This window comes from Rousettus aegyptiacus, unplaced genomic scaffold, assembly GCF_014176215.1.
Source record: "Rousettus aegyptiacus isolate mRouAeg1 unplaced genomic scaffold, mRouAeg1.p scaffold_m13_p_5, whole genome shotgun sequence".
NCBI classification, from domain to species: domain Eukaryota; kingdom Metazoa; phylum Chordata; class Mammalia; order Chiroptera; family Pteropodidae; genus Rousettus; species Rousettus aegyptiacus.
The window spans coordinates 25,639,896-25,658,796 of record NW_023416308.1 but is presented as its reverse complement, the minus strand read 5'-3'; the positions used below and the strand labels follow the sequence as shown (position 1 = coordinate 25,658,796).

General features: G+C 36.0%; 1 protein-coding gene and 1 pseudogene across 6 annotated transcripts in view; one reads left to right on the top strand and one right to left on the bottom strand.

The window, feature by feature from the left end:
- FAM118B (family with sequence similarity 118 member B) overlaps positions 1 to 18,901 on the bottom strand; it is a 46,614-nt gene that overhangs the window by 3,000 nt on the left and 24,713 nt on the right. For 5 of the 6 annotated variants that reach the window (XM_036221939.1, XM_036221936.1, XM_036221935.1 and 2 more), the window contains 5 exons: positions 18,748 to 18,840; positions 13,990 to 14,242; positions 5,675 to 5,902; positions 3,041 to 3,169; positions 1,458 to 1,743 (listed from right to left, as the gene is read on the bottom strand). In XM_036221939.1, the coding sequence (XP_036077832.1) occupies positions 1,458 to 1,743; positions 3,041 to 3,169; positions 5,675 to 5,902; positions 13,990 to 14,242; positions 18,748 to 18,833 (982 nt within the window). In that variant the 5' untranslated portion in view covers positions 18,834 to 18,840. Of the gene's footprint in view, positions 1 to 1,457; positions 1,744 to 3,040; positions 3,170 to 5,674; positions 5,903 to 13,989; positions 14,829 to 18,747; positions 18,841 to 18,901 lie in introns of those variants that run through there. The other variant, XM_016139119.2, reaches the window with a different exon arrangement.
- Positions 16,453 to 16,571, top strand: LOC118603345 (annotated as a pseudogene).

The window sequence follows — 18,901 nt, the reverse complement described above, 5'->3', positions numbered from 1 at the left end:
GTGCAGGACATCAGAAAACATCCCCAAGAAAGAACAGCAAAGTGTTTTCACAAAAGAGAGAAACCACAAGGTTTGTCTACGGAGAAAGGGAAGATATGTTCTTCAGTATTCAGTTAGGGTGATGTTAAGAGTTTGTGGGATTTCTCATGACAGAGAATTGCACTCAAAGCAATTTGATTCAGAAAAGATAGCTAGGAATGATTATAAGATTTAGGGAAAGCTTTCTCTATATTAAGTTACCTGTAGTTTAACAGACACCCTAAGATGCATTCAAATTGACTATGAAAATCCATATTAACACATAACTTTTCAAGAACATTCTACATACAAGAGCAAAGTTTCTTTGGACCTGGGTGGTGAATCAGAATGGCCATGTCCTGGGATCTGCCTTTATTCAAAGTAAGGTTTTAAAAAGCATTCTTCAATTTAGCTGATACCAATAAGTTTTGCATTTTGTAGGGTACCTGGGAACTTCCCTGGAGTCATTAATACACAGAACCTTTTTTCCCCATTTGTTTTTTTTTTGTTAGAACCTGGAGGTAAAACATCAATGAATAGTACCCCAGCCTCTAACTTTAATGCCACCCTAACAGTGTCTAAATATTTTTAAAGTGTTTTTTTGTTTGTTTATAAAGATAATGGATAATCATTATAGAAAATACTAATATAAACAAAATGTTTTTTAAAACCCTAAATCCTACAGCATAAAGAGAACCATAGTTCATTTAGGAAACATTGCAGATACTTTCCTATACATACACACCAAAAAAAAACCCCAAAATAATCTATAATTTTGTATGAATGGGACTGACCATGGCGGTGTTTTTCAACCTGCCCTTTTTTTTTTTTTTCCTTCACTCACAATATCATGACTCTGACATCTTTTTGGACAAAAAAAAGTTTGCCTTTTATGGCTTTGTTGTAGTTGACCAAATAAATGGTGTACTTACAGAATTTCCTATAAAGTGGAACATTTTAGGTTGCTTCCAATTTTTTCCCATTATATAACCACACCTATTTATCTTTGTGCAATTGTCCAATGATCTCTTTAGGAGAAATTTCTCTAAAGATAAATTGTATTGAGTAGGACTTCTGGGTAAAAGGTTTTTAAATTTTGAACATGAATATATTTCTTTCCTCACAGCCTTAGCCAAAACTGAGTTAGCATTCTTTTCTATTTTGAAATCTAAATTCTAATAGCATTTCACTGATAACTAGTGAGGCTGAATTTTTTTTCATTCTTCCTACTTCTGTATGGAAGTGCTAGAATATGCCTTTGTCTATTTTCCTCCTATCCAAATGGAATTTAGTCTAACCTGAAAACTAACCATGATTTCCCTTCATAATTTGGTTAAGATGATATTCCTCATCTTGATAATGATTTTACCCATCACAAAGACACAAAAGGCTAAAAGCTTTTGCGTTCAGATCCCTCTCAGTCTCAAATCGTACCTTACCTGATCTACCCCTTGTGGAGATCTCATAGGCCAGCCGCTTGAAATATTCTGGAAGATCAGCATATTCATTTCCATAGGAGATGACCTTAATCCCTTTGTCCAGCATGTTTTCTCGAAGCTTCTTGAACTCATCCACATCTCCTCTCCGAACCAGCATGAAATGTTCTAAGTCAGATTTATGCTTGACGGCCTCCAGAAAAAGGGCCTGGAAAGTGGTATCATCCACAGTCCAGCCACAACCCAGGAAAAGAAATGACTTGTTTTCATAGAGTTTCTGAATCTCTCTCTTGCAGGAAAAGAAACAATATGTTAATGATACTATGAAACACACAGATTGTCTGAAGTAAAAAATGTCTACAGGGTCTCATAACTGCTACTTTTAGCAGACTGTGATGACCATTTAACCAAGATTTAAGAGGGTATTTAAGTCCGCAAGGCTGATCTTTTTATTGTTTATTACTATACGTTGATTGGTCTAAAATTTATCTTTACCTGGCATTCTCTTATAGGAGGCTCTCTATTCAGTTTCACTGGGTTGACACTGGTCTACTGACCTTGCAGTGTATTTTTTAGATCTATGTGCCCAGAAGCCATAAGGCAATAAGCAGGTCTTCAATATATCTTAATCTTTCCATTTTCTGAACCATATTTGCCTTTTTTGCCTTACAATCTGAATGATGGACTGCCACCGAAGATAATTCCATCACCAGATTTTCTCAAAGGAAGCCTGATACTTAGAACATCAATATGTATCTGTGTATATGTATGTATCTGTACATATACAAATAAATAAATATAAAAACATTAGAAATGATTTTGCTTAAGAGATCACTCTGTCAATGAGTTCCAATGGATGTCAGGGAAAGAATAGGTGAAAAAAAATGTTACCCTTTAGAAAACATCATATTTTCTTTTGCCACATCATGTGAAGATACGATCATTATAAGTGACCCACTCATGAAAATAGCCAGTATATACTGTTTTCAGAGTTTGTGGCCAGTGAATATCACTGGCCACAGAGTGTTTTGGTTTGAACATGGAAGTGTGAGCAAATCTAAAATTTGCATCCCTAAATATCAACGAGCTTGTTCACAAAAAAGAAAACGTCCACTTTATCACCCGATCCAATTTTTTTCCCAATGTTTTCACTAGCCATAAGTTTGAATAAGTGTGGTCAATGCAATAAAAGCCCAAAACAATTTATACAAAATCTCTTTAGAATCTATGTTCTAGTAGTGACTGGTCAATAAAAAGCTATAAAATTACTACTGGCATAGAGAAGATTGATACTATAATAAACGAAACAATGAAAAGGGGCAATAATGTATTCTTTATATGTGAAAATGATGGCAATGACAGAGTGCCACCAGCTGGCTGTTAATCAAAAACAGAAAAACCCTACAGCTGGATACATGAAGAGTACATTTCCTAAGATGACACGCACACCCACAAGCTGAGAAGCACAGGAAACGAAGGCTGACTTTCTAATTTTTAATTAAAGAAACATCCGCTGTAGACCAATGGCACATTTAGAGGTTTCCCAGGAAGGCTTTCCCAAGACCAGCAAGATCAGCATCACTCACCATAACTTCAGTATTCCTGAGCACATTCTGATAGCCAGCGGGATGAAGGACGATGCCACTAGGGTTGGTGTAGACCCCATGGATGTGTAACACGCTCAGCTTCCTTTTCTCCTGAGCCCACTCTAGGACCTGCACAACACAAATATAGCTCACTCAGGTTGGCATGGCTGAGCACTTGCTTCAAGGTCTCAGTGGGTAAGAGGACTAGGCTTCTGACATAACTCTCCAGCTTCGTGATATCACAGAGCAAGAATGTAAATCCCAATGTGGCCTCCCTTTCCATTTCAGACATGACTGTTAGTATGAATGGCAGCCAAGTCTAGTGATTTCTCTTTGAAAGTTAGAATCGAAAATTAGAATTTGTCATCATTTGCAGAAACAACAGGGACTCTATTGGTGACATACATGAGAACTATGATCTTCTGTTTCAGTAACAATCCCAAGTTATCAAGTCTGTACCCATGCCTTTGTGTAGTTCCTTTTTACACTCACTCCAGGTTTTGGCCACATGGCTTGCTTTAGCCAGTGGGGCATTAACAAACACAACACAAGCAGAAGCTTGAAAGAGTCTGGCACGAGTCTTATTTCTCTTTTGCTGCTTTTGGAACTAAGCTACCATGTGAAGGAGCCTGGGCTAGCCTGCTAAAGATGTAGGGGTCCAGACAACTGCCTGAACCAACAGACATGGAAGTGAGGCCATCTTGGAACACTCAGCCATGGTTTGGCCACCAGAAGATTGTGGCCACGAGGGTAATCACAAAACAGCAGAAGAGCAGCCTGCTGAGCCCAGCTCAAATCACTAATTCATATCATTGTGGGCAAATAAAATGTTGTTTTAAGCCACAACGTTTCCAGGTGGTTTCTTGTGTAGCAATTGATAAGCAATAAAAGAATCATGTCAGTCACCTCTGAGTTACATAACGGATATCAATGAAGAACAATCATTTAGATGGCAATGGTAACTATAGCCACCTGAATTCCATAGTTCCATTTTCCTCAAGGACTTGAGGCAGTATACATTTATTTGTATAACATTCTAGAGAAATAAAGTATGAATTAGGAAAAATAGTCAATAGGCACAGAGATTTAGAATTTGAATTCTACTAGGCCCCATTCTGACTATCAGTTAACAATTAAACTTTGTGGACTAAAAACACAAAGCAAATCTTGAGGCCCCAGGATGGAAATGAGAAGAAAAATGTCAAGTCTGACAGATATCCTTAACTTTGGAACGGCCTTATGCTTCTGAGGCTGGTCAGGGACTTTGGAGATTTCATCAGAGACAGCATGGACACTGTTTCTAGCTATTAATTTCTGAATTTCATTCAATCACTCATTAATTAAAAAAAAATATTTACTAAGCACCTACTATGTACCAGGTACTATCTTGGACATTAAGGTAAGAAAGGCTGACATGGTACCTGGTTAGGTGGGAGTTGCCATTCCAGTGGGGCAAATAGCCAGAAAACAAACCAAGATAAACACTGAAAGTTACAGTAAGAGCTATGAAAGAAATGGACAAAAATGTAAGGGTGGGTCCTTCTTAAATATGATGGTCAGAGAAGGCCTCTCACAGGAGGTGACACTTCAAATTTAAAAGGTGAAGAAAGAGCTGGCCATACAAAGCATGGGGGTAGCAGGTGGAAAAATTCCAGCCAGAGAAAATCAATCTTCATGGCACCATTTTTAAATTTGATTTCCTTTTTAAAACCTGGCTTTGAGGTCAGCAAAATTACAAGAGTGGTATCACAGCTACTCCTTTGGCAGAAGCAGTACTGTGCTGATGAAAGCCAGTGGTGAATCTCTTGTCTATCCAAACTCTATTTAGCTGGGCTCTTAGTTTGGACACAGAGGCAGGCTCCTGGGAAAACAAAGTACAGAAGGAAAATTACAAAAACTACAGAGCAGGACAAATAAGACCTGGTGGCGGCTCACAACCTATTTTCTTTTTTCTTCACTTACTATGTCTTTGACATCTTTTTATGGCAATGAAAACATTTTTCCTTTTATGGCTTCACTGTATTTCAACAAATACATGTTGGTAGAGCTACAGAATTTCCTATTGGTGCTAGATTTCAAATTACAAACTCAGATGACCATTCTAATAAAGCCTCATTTCTTTAGTTGACATAGATCGACATCTATCATTCAATATTATGGTAGATAGCTTAGGTATAGTATAGCCTACAATAAAAACAATGTCTGCTGAGGTTTTCACTAATTAACCTCAGCCCAGCTATCACCTGGCCTGAAAGTTGCTCTTCAGACGTCATGTAGTTTCCATACATTTCCAGATGGAGCTGGCATAAAGAACATATCCTATGAGAGAATTCTAAATCAGTATTACACCCAGCCAATATTGTCAGGTGTTCAAGAGACCTAGTACTTCAATTGACTTTCTATATTCTAGCTTTAAAATTGAGTGAAATTGTCAAAACTCACAGAACTGAACACTTTTAAGATCTGTGTATTTTACTGTATATTGATTTTTATCTCAAAAAAAAAAAAAAAAAGACAAAAATCTAAGCAGGGACAAGAATCTTCCTTTCTACCTCTATGTAAATATCAGCACTGCACAATGTCCCAAGATAAAATTCACTAGCCTGAAGAAGTGACTAATTCTTTACATTTTACCTTTTTCTCATCAGTAAGGTCAAGGGATTCAAGTTGTTTTCCCTGATCTGCTGCATACAGTTCCAGCAGATTGTCAAAGTTTGTAGTCAACACCAGGGCTCCATTTTCCATCAGGTGGAGAACTGACTGCAGCAGCTGTTTTCCAGAGTCTTCCATCTTTGATTCCAAGTCATCAAATACTTCATATAAACAGTCCTTGAAAAACGTGGACCGAACATTACTAGTACGCTGGGGAGAGATTTGAAAGAGAAAAATTAATTCTAGGTGTTTTGGTAGGTCATTTTCTTATTAGAGTAATAGCGAAGTTTTGAAGAATACTTTGTAATTAAAATGGGGTAAAATATTCTCTACTTCACAGGGTTGGTTATAAGGAAAATATGATGATATATGCCAAGTGCCTAGAATAATGTATAGCACATAGCAAGTGATCAGCACTATAACATCACATGCAAACAAGTACAAGCTCTTTAAATGGGCATTTTTATAGAATGAAGAAAATGGGCACAGCTGAGAGATGTTAAGTCACTACCAGGACTAAAGGAAAAAGCACAGCACCAACTACCCTCTAATTAGGACTCATATAAGAAGACAATGTGTGCTTTTACAAATCTTTCTTTAAGGAATAACTAATAAAACACACCTTTAGCACCTACTCACTTTTAACAGATGCTTTATGATACTGATGCTTATGCTATGGATGCTCATGGAAAAACGGCTTACCTTCTCCCTGTTTTTTCCCTTGCATAATTCAGCAATTTCTTTACAGGTTTGGTAGGAAGAATACTTAGTATTCAATAAAGGCTATCAAAAATTTGCAACTGTTAAAAATTTCAAGCTCTAGTCAGTTCTAAACAGTCTTACTTCTTTTTTTTCTGGTCCTCCTCACCCCAGACTCCTATTTCTTAACATATGGTTCATCTAAATAACTGCTTTCCCAGATTCATTTTTAATATATGTAAACATCTCTGAGGACTAACCTCAGTGGGCAGTTGGCTTTAAAACTTAAAAGAATAAGTGGCCTCTGGGACGAAAGGAATCTGAAAGGGTAAGTAACTGTAATGCATTGCAATATCTGTTCCCTAACCTATTTCTGCAATACCATTTCATAATCTCAGAACAAGAATTCATTCTTAAAGGCCCCAATATTTCCCATTCGAATCCTATGTAACTACACTTAGCTGCTAGATAATAGATAATTAGCTCATTCTGTTGTTCCTCAAAGTGGTCCCCCTACTTTCCTGGTTACCTTTGTACATCTTTCTAATAGAGCAATGCTCAGATAAAGATCTGTTTCCAGAGAACCATGGAAGCAAATTCATAAAACACTCTACATCTGCCAAATTCTTCTCCTAATTTTTCAAAGTGTTTTATGAAATTACCAGTTATTCACACCTACCAAATAAATGGTAAATATTTTTGCAGTAGAAAAATCAGAGCAGAGGCGATACAGTACCTCTGTCTAATGGTGACACGCTGTTCCATGCTACATCTACTACTAGACAGGCTTCTCACTGTACCCTGTTGTTAGGGGAATCAAAGATTCTTTTTCCCTGCTAAACATATGGTATGGCCCATGATTCACATGACTAAGAATGTGTGCATTCTCATTACCTAAAGGTATAAACAATTCCATCACATATTTGTAGTCCATTGGCAACCATTGGGGGACTCTAATACTTAATAAATGGAATGAATAATCTGATCAAAAATAGTGAAGAATTTATAACCTCAGTTACTGAATTTCACTATATACAAGAGTCAACTACTATTGAATACTAGGCACTTTCTTAGATTTGTTATATAATGCCACTTTAACATCTATCAAAATTAAAACCCATTTACCCTACAATTTTAAAATTCTATTCTGGCAATAAATCCCACAGATATAATTGCAAACAACTAAAATGACATATACAAGGTTATCACTGCTCTGTTATCTATAACAGCAAAAAACTAAAAAGTCAAGTACTCATATACAGGAGACCAGTAAGGAAAGACCTGCAGGATATAAGGTTAAGTAAAATGAACAAGGTGCAGAACAGTGTGTCTAGAATGCTACCTGTTGATACGGGGGATGAAGGTAGTGAGGTAAGAAAACATACAGTCCTATAGACATGTTTTTGCAAAAAAAAAAAAAGGAGCACTGGAAGGATACTTGAAAATCTAATAAGAGTAGTGACCTCTGGGGGGCTGAGTCTGGGAAGGAGGAGGCAGGAGGCAGACAAAGACATGAGTGGGAGTGAGATGTTATGATGTACATAAACCGTTTTAGATCATTTTGATTTCTGCAATGTGTGTAAACAGTATCTATTCCATAAAAAAAAAAAGCAAAATTAAGTTTAAAAATAAATGAAGAATATGGTTATTTTCAGAATGCCCTTGTTATGTTTTATAACTTCACTTTGTACTCTGATTCATACAAAGAGTTATTTAACACTATATTCCAACACCAGTTTAATCATTATGCAGATAAAAATGCCTGGGTATACAATCAGCTAATCATGGGTGTGGAATATTTTCTTGCTTCTCAGAAAAGTACAAAAGATTAAAGCCTGGAAATAAATGTCATGAGGCACTTATTTTAGCTGTCAGTCCTATTTCTTTTAGATTTCACATCATGCAGATCAACACAGAAAGGAAGGAAAGAGGCTTCCGTAGCCGCACTAAGCATTTTTCTCTCTTGAAGCAGGTGACCCTAACTAAATTTCCCACTGGAGGCCTCTCTACATCAAGACAAAGGAATGAAAACAAACAAGGAAGTTCCACAGTCAAAAGGAAATGCCGACCTCCCACACAACTCCCACACAACTCGCACATTTTCTCATTCTTTTCAGTGAACTGAATCCAATGCTGCTTCATTTCCTTCCATCTACCCTGTAACTCTCATCGTTCTGATCCCACATACAGTACAAACAAAAGCAATCCTGACTCTTTTACTGAGGTTACATTCATAGCACATTTACTATGTTCTGGACACTTTATATACATTCTTCACAAAACCACATGAGGTAAGTAGTATTACCCCCGTTTCACAAGTGCCAAAATAGACTGAGAAGTTAAGCGATTTGTCCGGGTCTCTGCGCATTTAAATGGCAGTCTTTCTGATTCTGAATGCTATCTGCATTAAATGACAATGTCACCTCCCTACTATAAGAAACTGGCTCAGTAGATGGGTCTGTTAACCCTGGCAATTGCTGCTGTTATTCTTTTCTTTTCTTAAATATGGACATTTTCAAATATACACAAATAAGTGCATCAAACTGATGCACTTATCATCAGTTTGAACAATGATCACACATGGCCAATCTTGTGCAAGCTAAAACTCTCCATCCATGACACCCCTCTTACCTGCACTGAATTTTTCTGAAGCAATTCCCAGGCATTATATTATTTCATTCAGATACTTCAATAAGTACCCTAAAAGATAAGGACTCCCTTTTACATAAAAAAAAAAAAACCTTAAAATATGCAATACTATTTGTTCCCTAATATAAAATACTCAAACAATGTTCAAATTTCCCCCAAATGCCTCTCTTTGAAAGCCTTTGGGTTGCCTGTATTTTTTCTTACATATCCTCTATTGGAATGTTTCTCAAAACCCAGCCTACAGACCCCCTGGATCCTGAAGATTCTTTAAGGACTCTGCAAAGTCAAATTATTTTCATAGTAATATTATGGTGATATGTCTTTTAAATAGTTTTTATAAATGCATTGACAGTGCAAAGGCAATGGAGGGTAAAACTGCTGGTACCTTATGTGAACAAATAAGACGCTAATGCAATAAACCTGGCAAGCTCAGGTGGGTTATATGGCAGGCCTGACAAGCTCAGTGACAAAAGTAACCACAGAGAATGGTCTGATGACTAGTTCCTGACTGGACAGGTAATAGTGGGTAGTGATGTCCCAGGCCTATAGCTTCCTTAGCATAAGTCAATCTTTACCTTAAGTTAGCTCTGCCCCTTGTTCTTAGGCTTTTAGGATAACATATCTTTGAAATATCAGAGTAATTTTCTTTTCCTACCCATTAAAAGCACAACTGAAAGCACAACAGCTGGCACCTGAGCACAGGACCACAGAACCCTCATTGTTATCTTGTTCCCCACATACTCTCTGTGCTCTAAATGTTTGACTATCGTGTGTACCCACCAGTGTAAAAGTATGTTTCTCCATTTTGCTTTTAATACAATCCTAGAAATTTTCCCTCTGTTTTCTCCTGCCTCCTTAACCTACCACCAGTAGATTTCATGCATCTTCTTCATGCCTCCTCCTTTGATTCTAATGTATAAAATAAGCTGCAAAACTGCCATTCTCCAAGACAGCATTTGAGATCTTGCTCCCTGGCATCTGTTGCCAGTTTGGCTCAAATAAACTCATAAAAATTCTCTACAGGTTTGGACGTTTCTTATGTCAACATTAGCATGAATAAGATAGTGAACCAAGCTGTGCTAGTAATCATTGTATTCTTCATTACCAAAGACTTTTTTTTTTTTTTTTGGTAAGAAAAAGATGCAGTTTCACTTAAGAATGTCCTTAATGAAGCAGTAAAAATTTTTTGTATTAAATCTTGACTCTTGAATACATATCCTTTTAATATTCTGTGTGAAGAAACAAGAAATATGCACAAAGCACTTCTGTATACTGAAGTATGATGGTTGTCTTGGGGCAAAACACTTGTGTGATTATTTGAATTGTAAGCTGAACCAGCCACCTGTTTTTTAATCAAACATCATTTTTATTTGAAAGAGGGACTGATAAACTTCGGCTATTCAGATTTGGGTAGTCTCAGGCATTTTTCCAAAAATGAATGAGGGAGCCTGTCATTCCAAGGAAAACAACTATTGATTGCTACCATTGTTGCTAATGAAATCTGAGCTTTCAAACAAAAATCAGCATTAGAAAACTTTAGCTACCATGAGCTCGACAGCTTCCAGATACCTTTTTGTGAAGAGACTGGTGGCGATATTAATGCATACAGTTTTTTTGATTGTGTAGGTAAGTGTGTCAACATCTGGGACGTATGTATAACTCAGTGAACCAATATTTTCCAAATGACCAATGCATAATGTTACAAAATCATGCATGGGTAAAAGATTCATTCAAAGTGTAAGATGGATCAACGGATGTTATTTAATGCATCAGAACAGGAAAAGTCTGAATTCCATATTACCATTAATATGCATATGACTTGATTACAGATTCTATATTGCTATTAAATTTTAGGAAGCCACCACTTACTGAATTTTTGGTGAAGTATGGACAAAGAATATTTATAATTAACTAAAAAGATTTAAAATACTTCTCTTTTCCAACTATGTATCTATGAGACCAGATATTTTTCATATACTTAAACCAAACCAACACAAACATAACAGACTGACTATATAAAGCAGATAAGAGAATCCAGCTGTCTTCTATTAAGTCAGATACTTAAAGAGATTTCCAAAAATGTGAAACAATAAAGCTCTTCTCATGAATTTATTTTTGTTTTGGAAAATAATCATTTTTCATAAACATTTATGTTAACACATAATAGGTTTATTATTGTTTTAAAATAAATATTTAAAATTTTTCTATTTTAATTTTAATACAGTGAATACCGATAGATATAAACAAAACAAAACAAAACAAAAGCTTTTTAAGATTCTCAATAATTTTTTAGAGTCTAAAGGAATCTTGAGACCCAAAGGTTTAATAATTGCTACTCTCCTGGAGCTGACACTACTCCAAAATTACACTTTAAAAGTTAATAACAAATCATCGCTTGCAGATAGTGACTCCAATTTAATATATGTGGTCAATATACGTTTATTGACACTGACTTTAAATCTTCTCATTATTCTCAATCATAACTAATCCCAACTAGCAAAACCATGTTGTGTATTTTCAAGAGACCATTTGAATGGATTAGTGAGGACTGCAGCCAAGATAATAGGGTGGCATAGCAACATTGCAGGTCCTAGTTTAAAATAACACTACTCTTACTGGTCTAATACAGTAGTTTTTCCCCATGAGCCCCCCTTTTTTTTTTTTGCAGAAAAATAACATCTTTATTAATAAACTGGCTAACACACCTCTTTAATGCTTTTCCCTTACATTTTTTGGCTATATCCTCTTGAATTACCTTTTAAATGACAACAACTTTGTAATTTTTTGGACATTAAAAAATACATGTTTTCTTACCTTTTTGCTCTTCAGTGTAATTTATCAGATAGTAAAAAGCCTCTCGCTTTCTATTGATTAGTGTTTGAATCATACACCTTTTCCATCCTTTCAATTTTCAACAGCTTTCTTTAGATATAATTCACATAACATACAATTTACGTATTTAATGTGTACAAGTCAATAATAATTTGTAGATTCATAGATATGTGCAGCTGTCACCACGGTCAATTTTAAAACAGTTTCATCAAACAGAAATCCCAAACCCTTTAACTATCACCCTTCTATCTTCCATCCCTGTTCCAGCCCTGGGTATATTTCTGTCTCCAACAGATTTCTCTGTTCTGGATATTTCCTATTAATGAAATCATCTAATATGTTGTCTTTTATGACCGGCTTCCACTTAGCTAATGTTTTAAAGGTTCACTGATGACACAGCATGTATCGGTACTTAATTCCTTGTTATTGTCAAGTAATATTCTATTGTGTGAACATGTCACATTTTATCTACCCATTTGACAATTGAAGGACATCTGGGTTATTTCCACCTTTTGGATATTATGAGTAATGCTATAAATATTCATTTATAAGCTGTCATATGAATATATGTCTTCATTTCACTTGGGTGTATATCTAGAAGTGGAACTGTTGGGTCCTATGGTAACTCTGTATGTAATTGAGGAACTGCCACACTGTTTTCTACATTGTACCATTTCACATTCCCAGCGGTGCATGAAAGTTCCAAGTTCCCCACATCCTTGCAAGACTCATTAACTGACTTTTTGATTCTAGCCATCCTAGTGGTATCTCATATGGTTTTGATGTGCATTTTTCTAATGACTAATGGTGTTAAGCATCTTTTCATGTGTTTACTGGCCATTTGTATACCTTCTTGGAAAAATGTCTATTCAAATCCTTTGCCATTTTTAAATTGGATTATTGGCCTTCTTATTAAGTTGTATCAGTTCTTTATATAGTCAGTCTGGATACAACCTTCTCAGATACATGAACTGCTAATATTTTCTCCCATTCTGGGGCTGTCTTTTCATGTTCTTGATATTCTTCTTACAGCCTAACAGTTTTTAATTTTGGTGAAGTACAATTTACTTATTTTTTACTTTGTAGCACATGCTTTTTGTGTCATGTTTTTAAAAATCACTGCTAGATCCAAGGTCGTGAAGCTTTACGCCTATGTTTTCTAAGAGTTTTATGGTTTTAGCTCTCCTATTTAAGATTTTAACCCATGTTGGGTTAATTTTTGTATATGGTATGAGGTAGAGGTCCTATCAGCTCTTTAAACCCTATTAGTTCTTTACTTTCTTCTAGGTTAGTAACAACTTATCCCAACTAAGGACAAGGAAGTGAAAAGAGGAAGTAAAAGGCCCTTAGTTTCTAAATGAATCATGAACTGGAAGGAACTTTATTTTAAATACCTGTCTTTTAGGCTAACTTTTAATGACACTTCTTTCCTACAGGCTATAGATCCAGGGCAGAGGAGAATAATACTTATAATGAACTTTTAAGGAATAAGAGTTATAGATATATATTTTCAGGTGCATTTGACTTATTAAGATTTAAAACATGCTTTGGTTACTCTATTATTCCCAAAAGTTTCTTAAGTAAATCCTAACTTTTAAGACATTTTTAAGGCAAAACAAGACAAGGAAGCCCTTTAGCTATTCGGAAACTGGTATCCAACTCAATTCAACAAAGCAAGACAAAATTCCTTATATTTTGAGTGACTGACTTTAAAAGGAACTTTGAAAACTTGTGTTGCTTCATCCATAAAATGATAAGAATTATCTGTTATCTTTTTGAGGTTTTCTAAAAGGCACGAATGCTAATGAACACAGCTTTTATAGTAGTGAGTACAGAAAAAAGTAATTCAAAATACAGCTATAGTGCAACAGTAGTTTCATTTTTGTACACATAAAGGCCTTATCATCATCATCATCATCATCATCACACACACACACACACACACACACACACACACACACACACACACACACACTGAAATGGTGTCAAGGTAACTACCCTAAATAGGTCCATAAACAGACATTTTATGGAAGAGGCAAATGTGATGCAAACCTACAAGATTACTATTCACTGTGCATGTAATGTTTTTAGGAAATTTCAAATGGCAGAGTACTCACAGGAGAGAGTTTCTGGATAAGGTCATGGGCAACATGGACAAGATTCTTGTCCTCATGGAGACACTTCTGAAATTTTTTGCTCTCCTCATCTTCCAGAAGATCAAAATCAATGGCAGCATCCAGTAAGGCTTGAATTAACCCCTTCCAGGATTTCAGGGCTGGAACCTGAGGTGCAACTGCAGCACTAATGCCTGTTCCAATCACCAGCACGAGTTCCCGCGGCTTCTTACTTTTTAAGCTCGGAAGCAGCTTCCTGAAAAAGTCCAACAAATGAGAGAATGGAGAACATCCAACGGATATAAGGCACATGAAAAGACTGTCTAAAACCATGGTGTTCAGCTATAACTTTTATAGCTGCAAAGATGACAAATGCCAGTTTGTGACACCTCTCCAAAGCAGCTTAAGCAAAAAGACCAGAATATCATGCCAGTGCTTGCTGAAAAACGAAGTAGTAAACCTATTTCCAGAATCCTAACAAGCAATCTTAAAATTAGATTTTTCTCCTTCCCAGTCCTCTCAATTTAAGAAAACCCACTAATATTATAAAAAGGTCCAATTATACTATAGCTCAGATGGATTTTGCTGTTAAATTTTAAATCGACATTAAATTTCAAAGAACATGTTTGATTTGAATTCCTGAGAAAACAGAACCCCGTACAAATTAAATTGCTATTGTTGAGAAACAAACAGGAGATGAAAAATGGCCAATAAAAAATGTAAGCCCAACCTAAGAGCTCATAAATAGATGACTGTATAAAAATGTGGCAGATATATACAATGGAATATTACTCAGCTATTGAAAAAAAAAGAAAGAAAGAAAGAAATCTTGCCATTTGCAACAACATGATGGACCTAGAGGGTATTATGCTAAGCGAAATATGTCAGACAGAGAAAGACAAACTCCATATGACTTCACTTACAAGTGGAATCTAAAGAACAACAACAACGAAAAGCCGAACAAAACAGAAACAGACTCAAAGATACAGAGAACAAACTGGTGGTTGCCAGATGGGGGTGGGGCTGGGAGGCTGGGCGAGAAAGGTGAAGGGATTAAGAAGTACAAACAGATAGTTACAAAACAACCACAGGGATGTAAAGTAAAGCATTGGGAATATAGTCAATAGTATTGTAATGGCTCTGTATGGTGCCAGGTGGGTACTAGACTAATCCAAGGGATCGCTTCATAAATTATATGAATGTCTAACCATTTTGCTGTACACCTAAAACTAATATAAAATGCTAAACTTCAACTCTAATTGGAAAAAAAAAGTCAAATTTAACTTGTTTCCTAAGTTTACAGAACTAGCAGGTTAAACCTGTTAAAGAAACTCATTTTTGTACCTTTACAATGCCCCAACTTTGACCTAAAATGTGTTTCACATTCTAGGAGGGGCGGGGGAGGGAAGTTAGCCCCAACTTGGTAATTATTAAGATAAAGTTGAGCGTGACTAAAATTGAGCATGAGACAGTCAAACATGGGAACACGTCTGCCTTCGGTTTGTTCTAGATATCCTCAGACCAAAAAGAAACAAAAAGTGGCCAACAGAATTCTAAAAACACAGGAGCCTCACAAACTCAAAAAAAGAAAAAGAAAACATTCAACAGATATGACAGAAAGTGAAAAACGTTCCTTTCTTACCAGGATAAACACAGAGTTCTGTGCCAAAGCTCCTACGTGAGATAGCAGGAGCACAAGTTTTTGTGTTTCGGTTCCTCACTCCACTTTATTCTGGAGACTATAATAAAATCTGTTTGAAATTATTTAATTTTTGCTGATGGCACATTTTCCCATGCAAAATTGCCTTTCTCAACCCTTTACCCAAATCATAAAATGAAGAAACACAGGATCAGCATTTTGGCATACCCTAAGGGCAAACAGTGCTTACAGCCTTGGGAAACTTGGCATTCGGAAAACCACCTTGAGAACTGCCTTCCCTACTTCCAATTCCTACATTCAGTCATTCAACACAGATGAAAAAATGTATCAAGTACCAGATACTACAGCAGACATTAGTGATATATTTATGAACAAAATGGAGTTCCTAATCTCAAAAGTTTAGTCTACAGGAAAAGACCAATAGATATTAGTAGCAAGTGAAAAATTAGTTTCAGTTCAAGGGAATTGAGATAGTGAAACATAAACAAATGTAAACCCCCCAAATTTCTAAGATTCACAAAAAACATAAATAGTGGTTAAGTCTGAGGATTGGGGAGAAAAAGGATTTTTACTCTTCACTTGATTGTGCTGTACTATGTGAATTTTTTATCTCATAATTATAGATTTGACCTAATTTAAGATTTCCATTAAAAAAGGAAAAATTTACAGTTGTGTTTCATTCTGGTTCTTCCTAAAACTACTAATTTTTTTTTTAGAAGGCATAAAGTATAAATTTAGAATTCATAAAGTAGAATAGGAAAAGATGATAGCACACAACAGAGGTCAACACAGTTTTAGAAATTGTAGTCTACAGCCATGCCACCCTGAACATGCCCTATCTCATCTGATCTCAGAAGCTAAGCAGGGTCGGGCCTGGTTAGTACTTGGATGGGAGACTACCTAGGAATAGCAGGTGCTGTAGGCGTAAAGAAAAAAAAAAAGAAACAAGAAATTATAAAGAGCAGGTACATCAGAAGGTGGAGGGGAAGGTAGGCCCCAAACAGTCAAATTCACTGCAAGCTTATACTAAGCTCTGAGAACTCTTAAGACTGGAGGCTTGCCTTCCAGAACGGTTAAACCAGAGGATTCTCAATTTGAGAACATTGTACACAGCTCAGGAAGGGGAGTAAGTAAAAGTCTGTATATAAAATATAAGACTCTCCCTTGGCCCCTTCCCCCAGACGACTCCCGCACACTTGCAGTCAAGCTTATATCTGAACCCCATCCCCCAACCCAATAAGGAGATGGGAGGATTCCAATTTGGCAAAAATGGCCAGCATGCGAGAAAAGATGCCCAGCTGCTGACAGGTGGCAGTTCCTCAGATGTACAACCTGTCCCATGTTTGAGATCCACAGTGAAGGCCATAAGTAACCAAGCTCCTTATGCACACAGATTCTCCAATTGGCTTTTCAGGGTTTTTTCTTAAATATGAGCAGACAAATAAGGACCACCTTACATTTGGGCAAAGCCCCCAACATGAGAGATTAACAAAAGTACCAGATAGACTGAAACCTGGAGGAAATAAGAGACAAAAGGAAAAAAAAACTGAAAGAAAACAATGACATCTACGTATAGGTTTTTTAAAAAAGGTATCAATGAAACGTGAATGGATGCTATAAAAAAGGAATGGGCAAACGAAAATATTTCTTAAAAATTAAAAATATAACTGAAATTAAAAAATTCGCAAGGCTGGAAGGTAAAACTGAAAAAAAATCTCTGAGAAAGCAGAATTATAAAAACACAAGTTGATAGAAAATTAGAAACTTAATCCAGAAAGTCCAACATTTGAATACTGAGTTCCATAAAGACAGAATAGAGAAAAACTGTAAAGAAAATTCAGATAAGTAACAAGAAAATTTCTCTAAAATGAAATTATTAGTAGCCAACTTGAAAGACCACCCGATATCTAGATTCATATGAAGATACATCACTGTGAAATTTCAGGTTACTGGGAATAAAATAACCATCCTTACAACCTTCTAATGAGAAAAAGTAAGAGGTCTTGTAATACAAAGGACTGGGAATCAAAAGAGAGTGGCTATTTTGGCAGGAACACTTAGACATTAGCAGAGAATGAGCACTGACTTCATAACAGTAAAGAAAACAACTACATATCCCAAGTCCTATACTCAGCCAAATCATCAAATAAATGCAACCGTATGATAAAGATATTTTCAAATGTCTCCAAAAACTTTTCTCCTATGCATCCTTACTGAGGAAGTTAATGTGACATTCTTCAGCAAAATGAAGGAGAATACCAGAAAAGAAGACAGGAAATCCAGGAAACAGGATCCAACACAAGAGAGACGTAAAAAGAATTCTTAGGGAAATGGAAAAGGAAAACAGTAAAATCAGCAATGTAGCAGCCAGAGAGCAACTTGTCCAGAGTGAAGCACAGTCCAGAGGAAGAATCCATGAAACAAATGTGACTAGGTAAGTCAGTGATCTGTGTCAGCACATCTAGGAGGCTGACTCTTCTGTCACAGAGTTTAAAGATAAATTGATAGGTACACAAAAAACAAAGTGAACAACAACAGCAAAAAAATGAGACAATCTTAAATAACTTGGAGGGAAAAATGGACAAGAAAAGAAATGTAATAACACATTAGTCTCATCTATGAGTACTATTTATCATATAATGTAAATATTAAAAACTGATTTAATAAAAAATGTGATCTAAAACACACTTGGGGAGCTGTGGTAAGTATGTATGATATGTGTTGGGGGAGGATCCATGAGAACAAGCTTAATCTTTAACTTCCATAATTGGAAATAGATAAAACCAAAACACTAAAATATACCAGTACACATACTGCATTTAAAAATATGGATGTAAATATTAGAGAAACATAAAAAAAAGTTGAAAATGAAAAGTCTCTGAGGAGGGAGGGATTATGAACCTTGAAGTACTGATTTGTAAAATTACATACATTTGTGACCTTGATAAAAAAGAAAAAATAAATCCAAAAAAAGAAATGATTTAATTTTTATATAAAGGTCCATTTTAATTAGTGAAAACAACTGGGATGTAAGGGGCAAGTTTGTCATTTACCATTAATGGTACTGTACTATGCTCCTTAGACTCCCTTCCCCTGTTTACCTGGGCTTTTTGGTGGGGGGTGCGCCATCATTGAAGAATCCAAAAATCTTGTCTATATCAGAGGCCTGGCTCCCTGTAGAAGCCATCCAGTTTCTAAAATAGATTAAACACCATGGACCACAATTAGATCTGTAAAGTGTATCATTCAAAATAG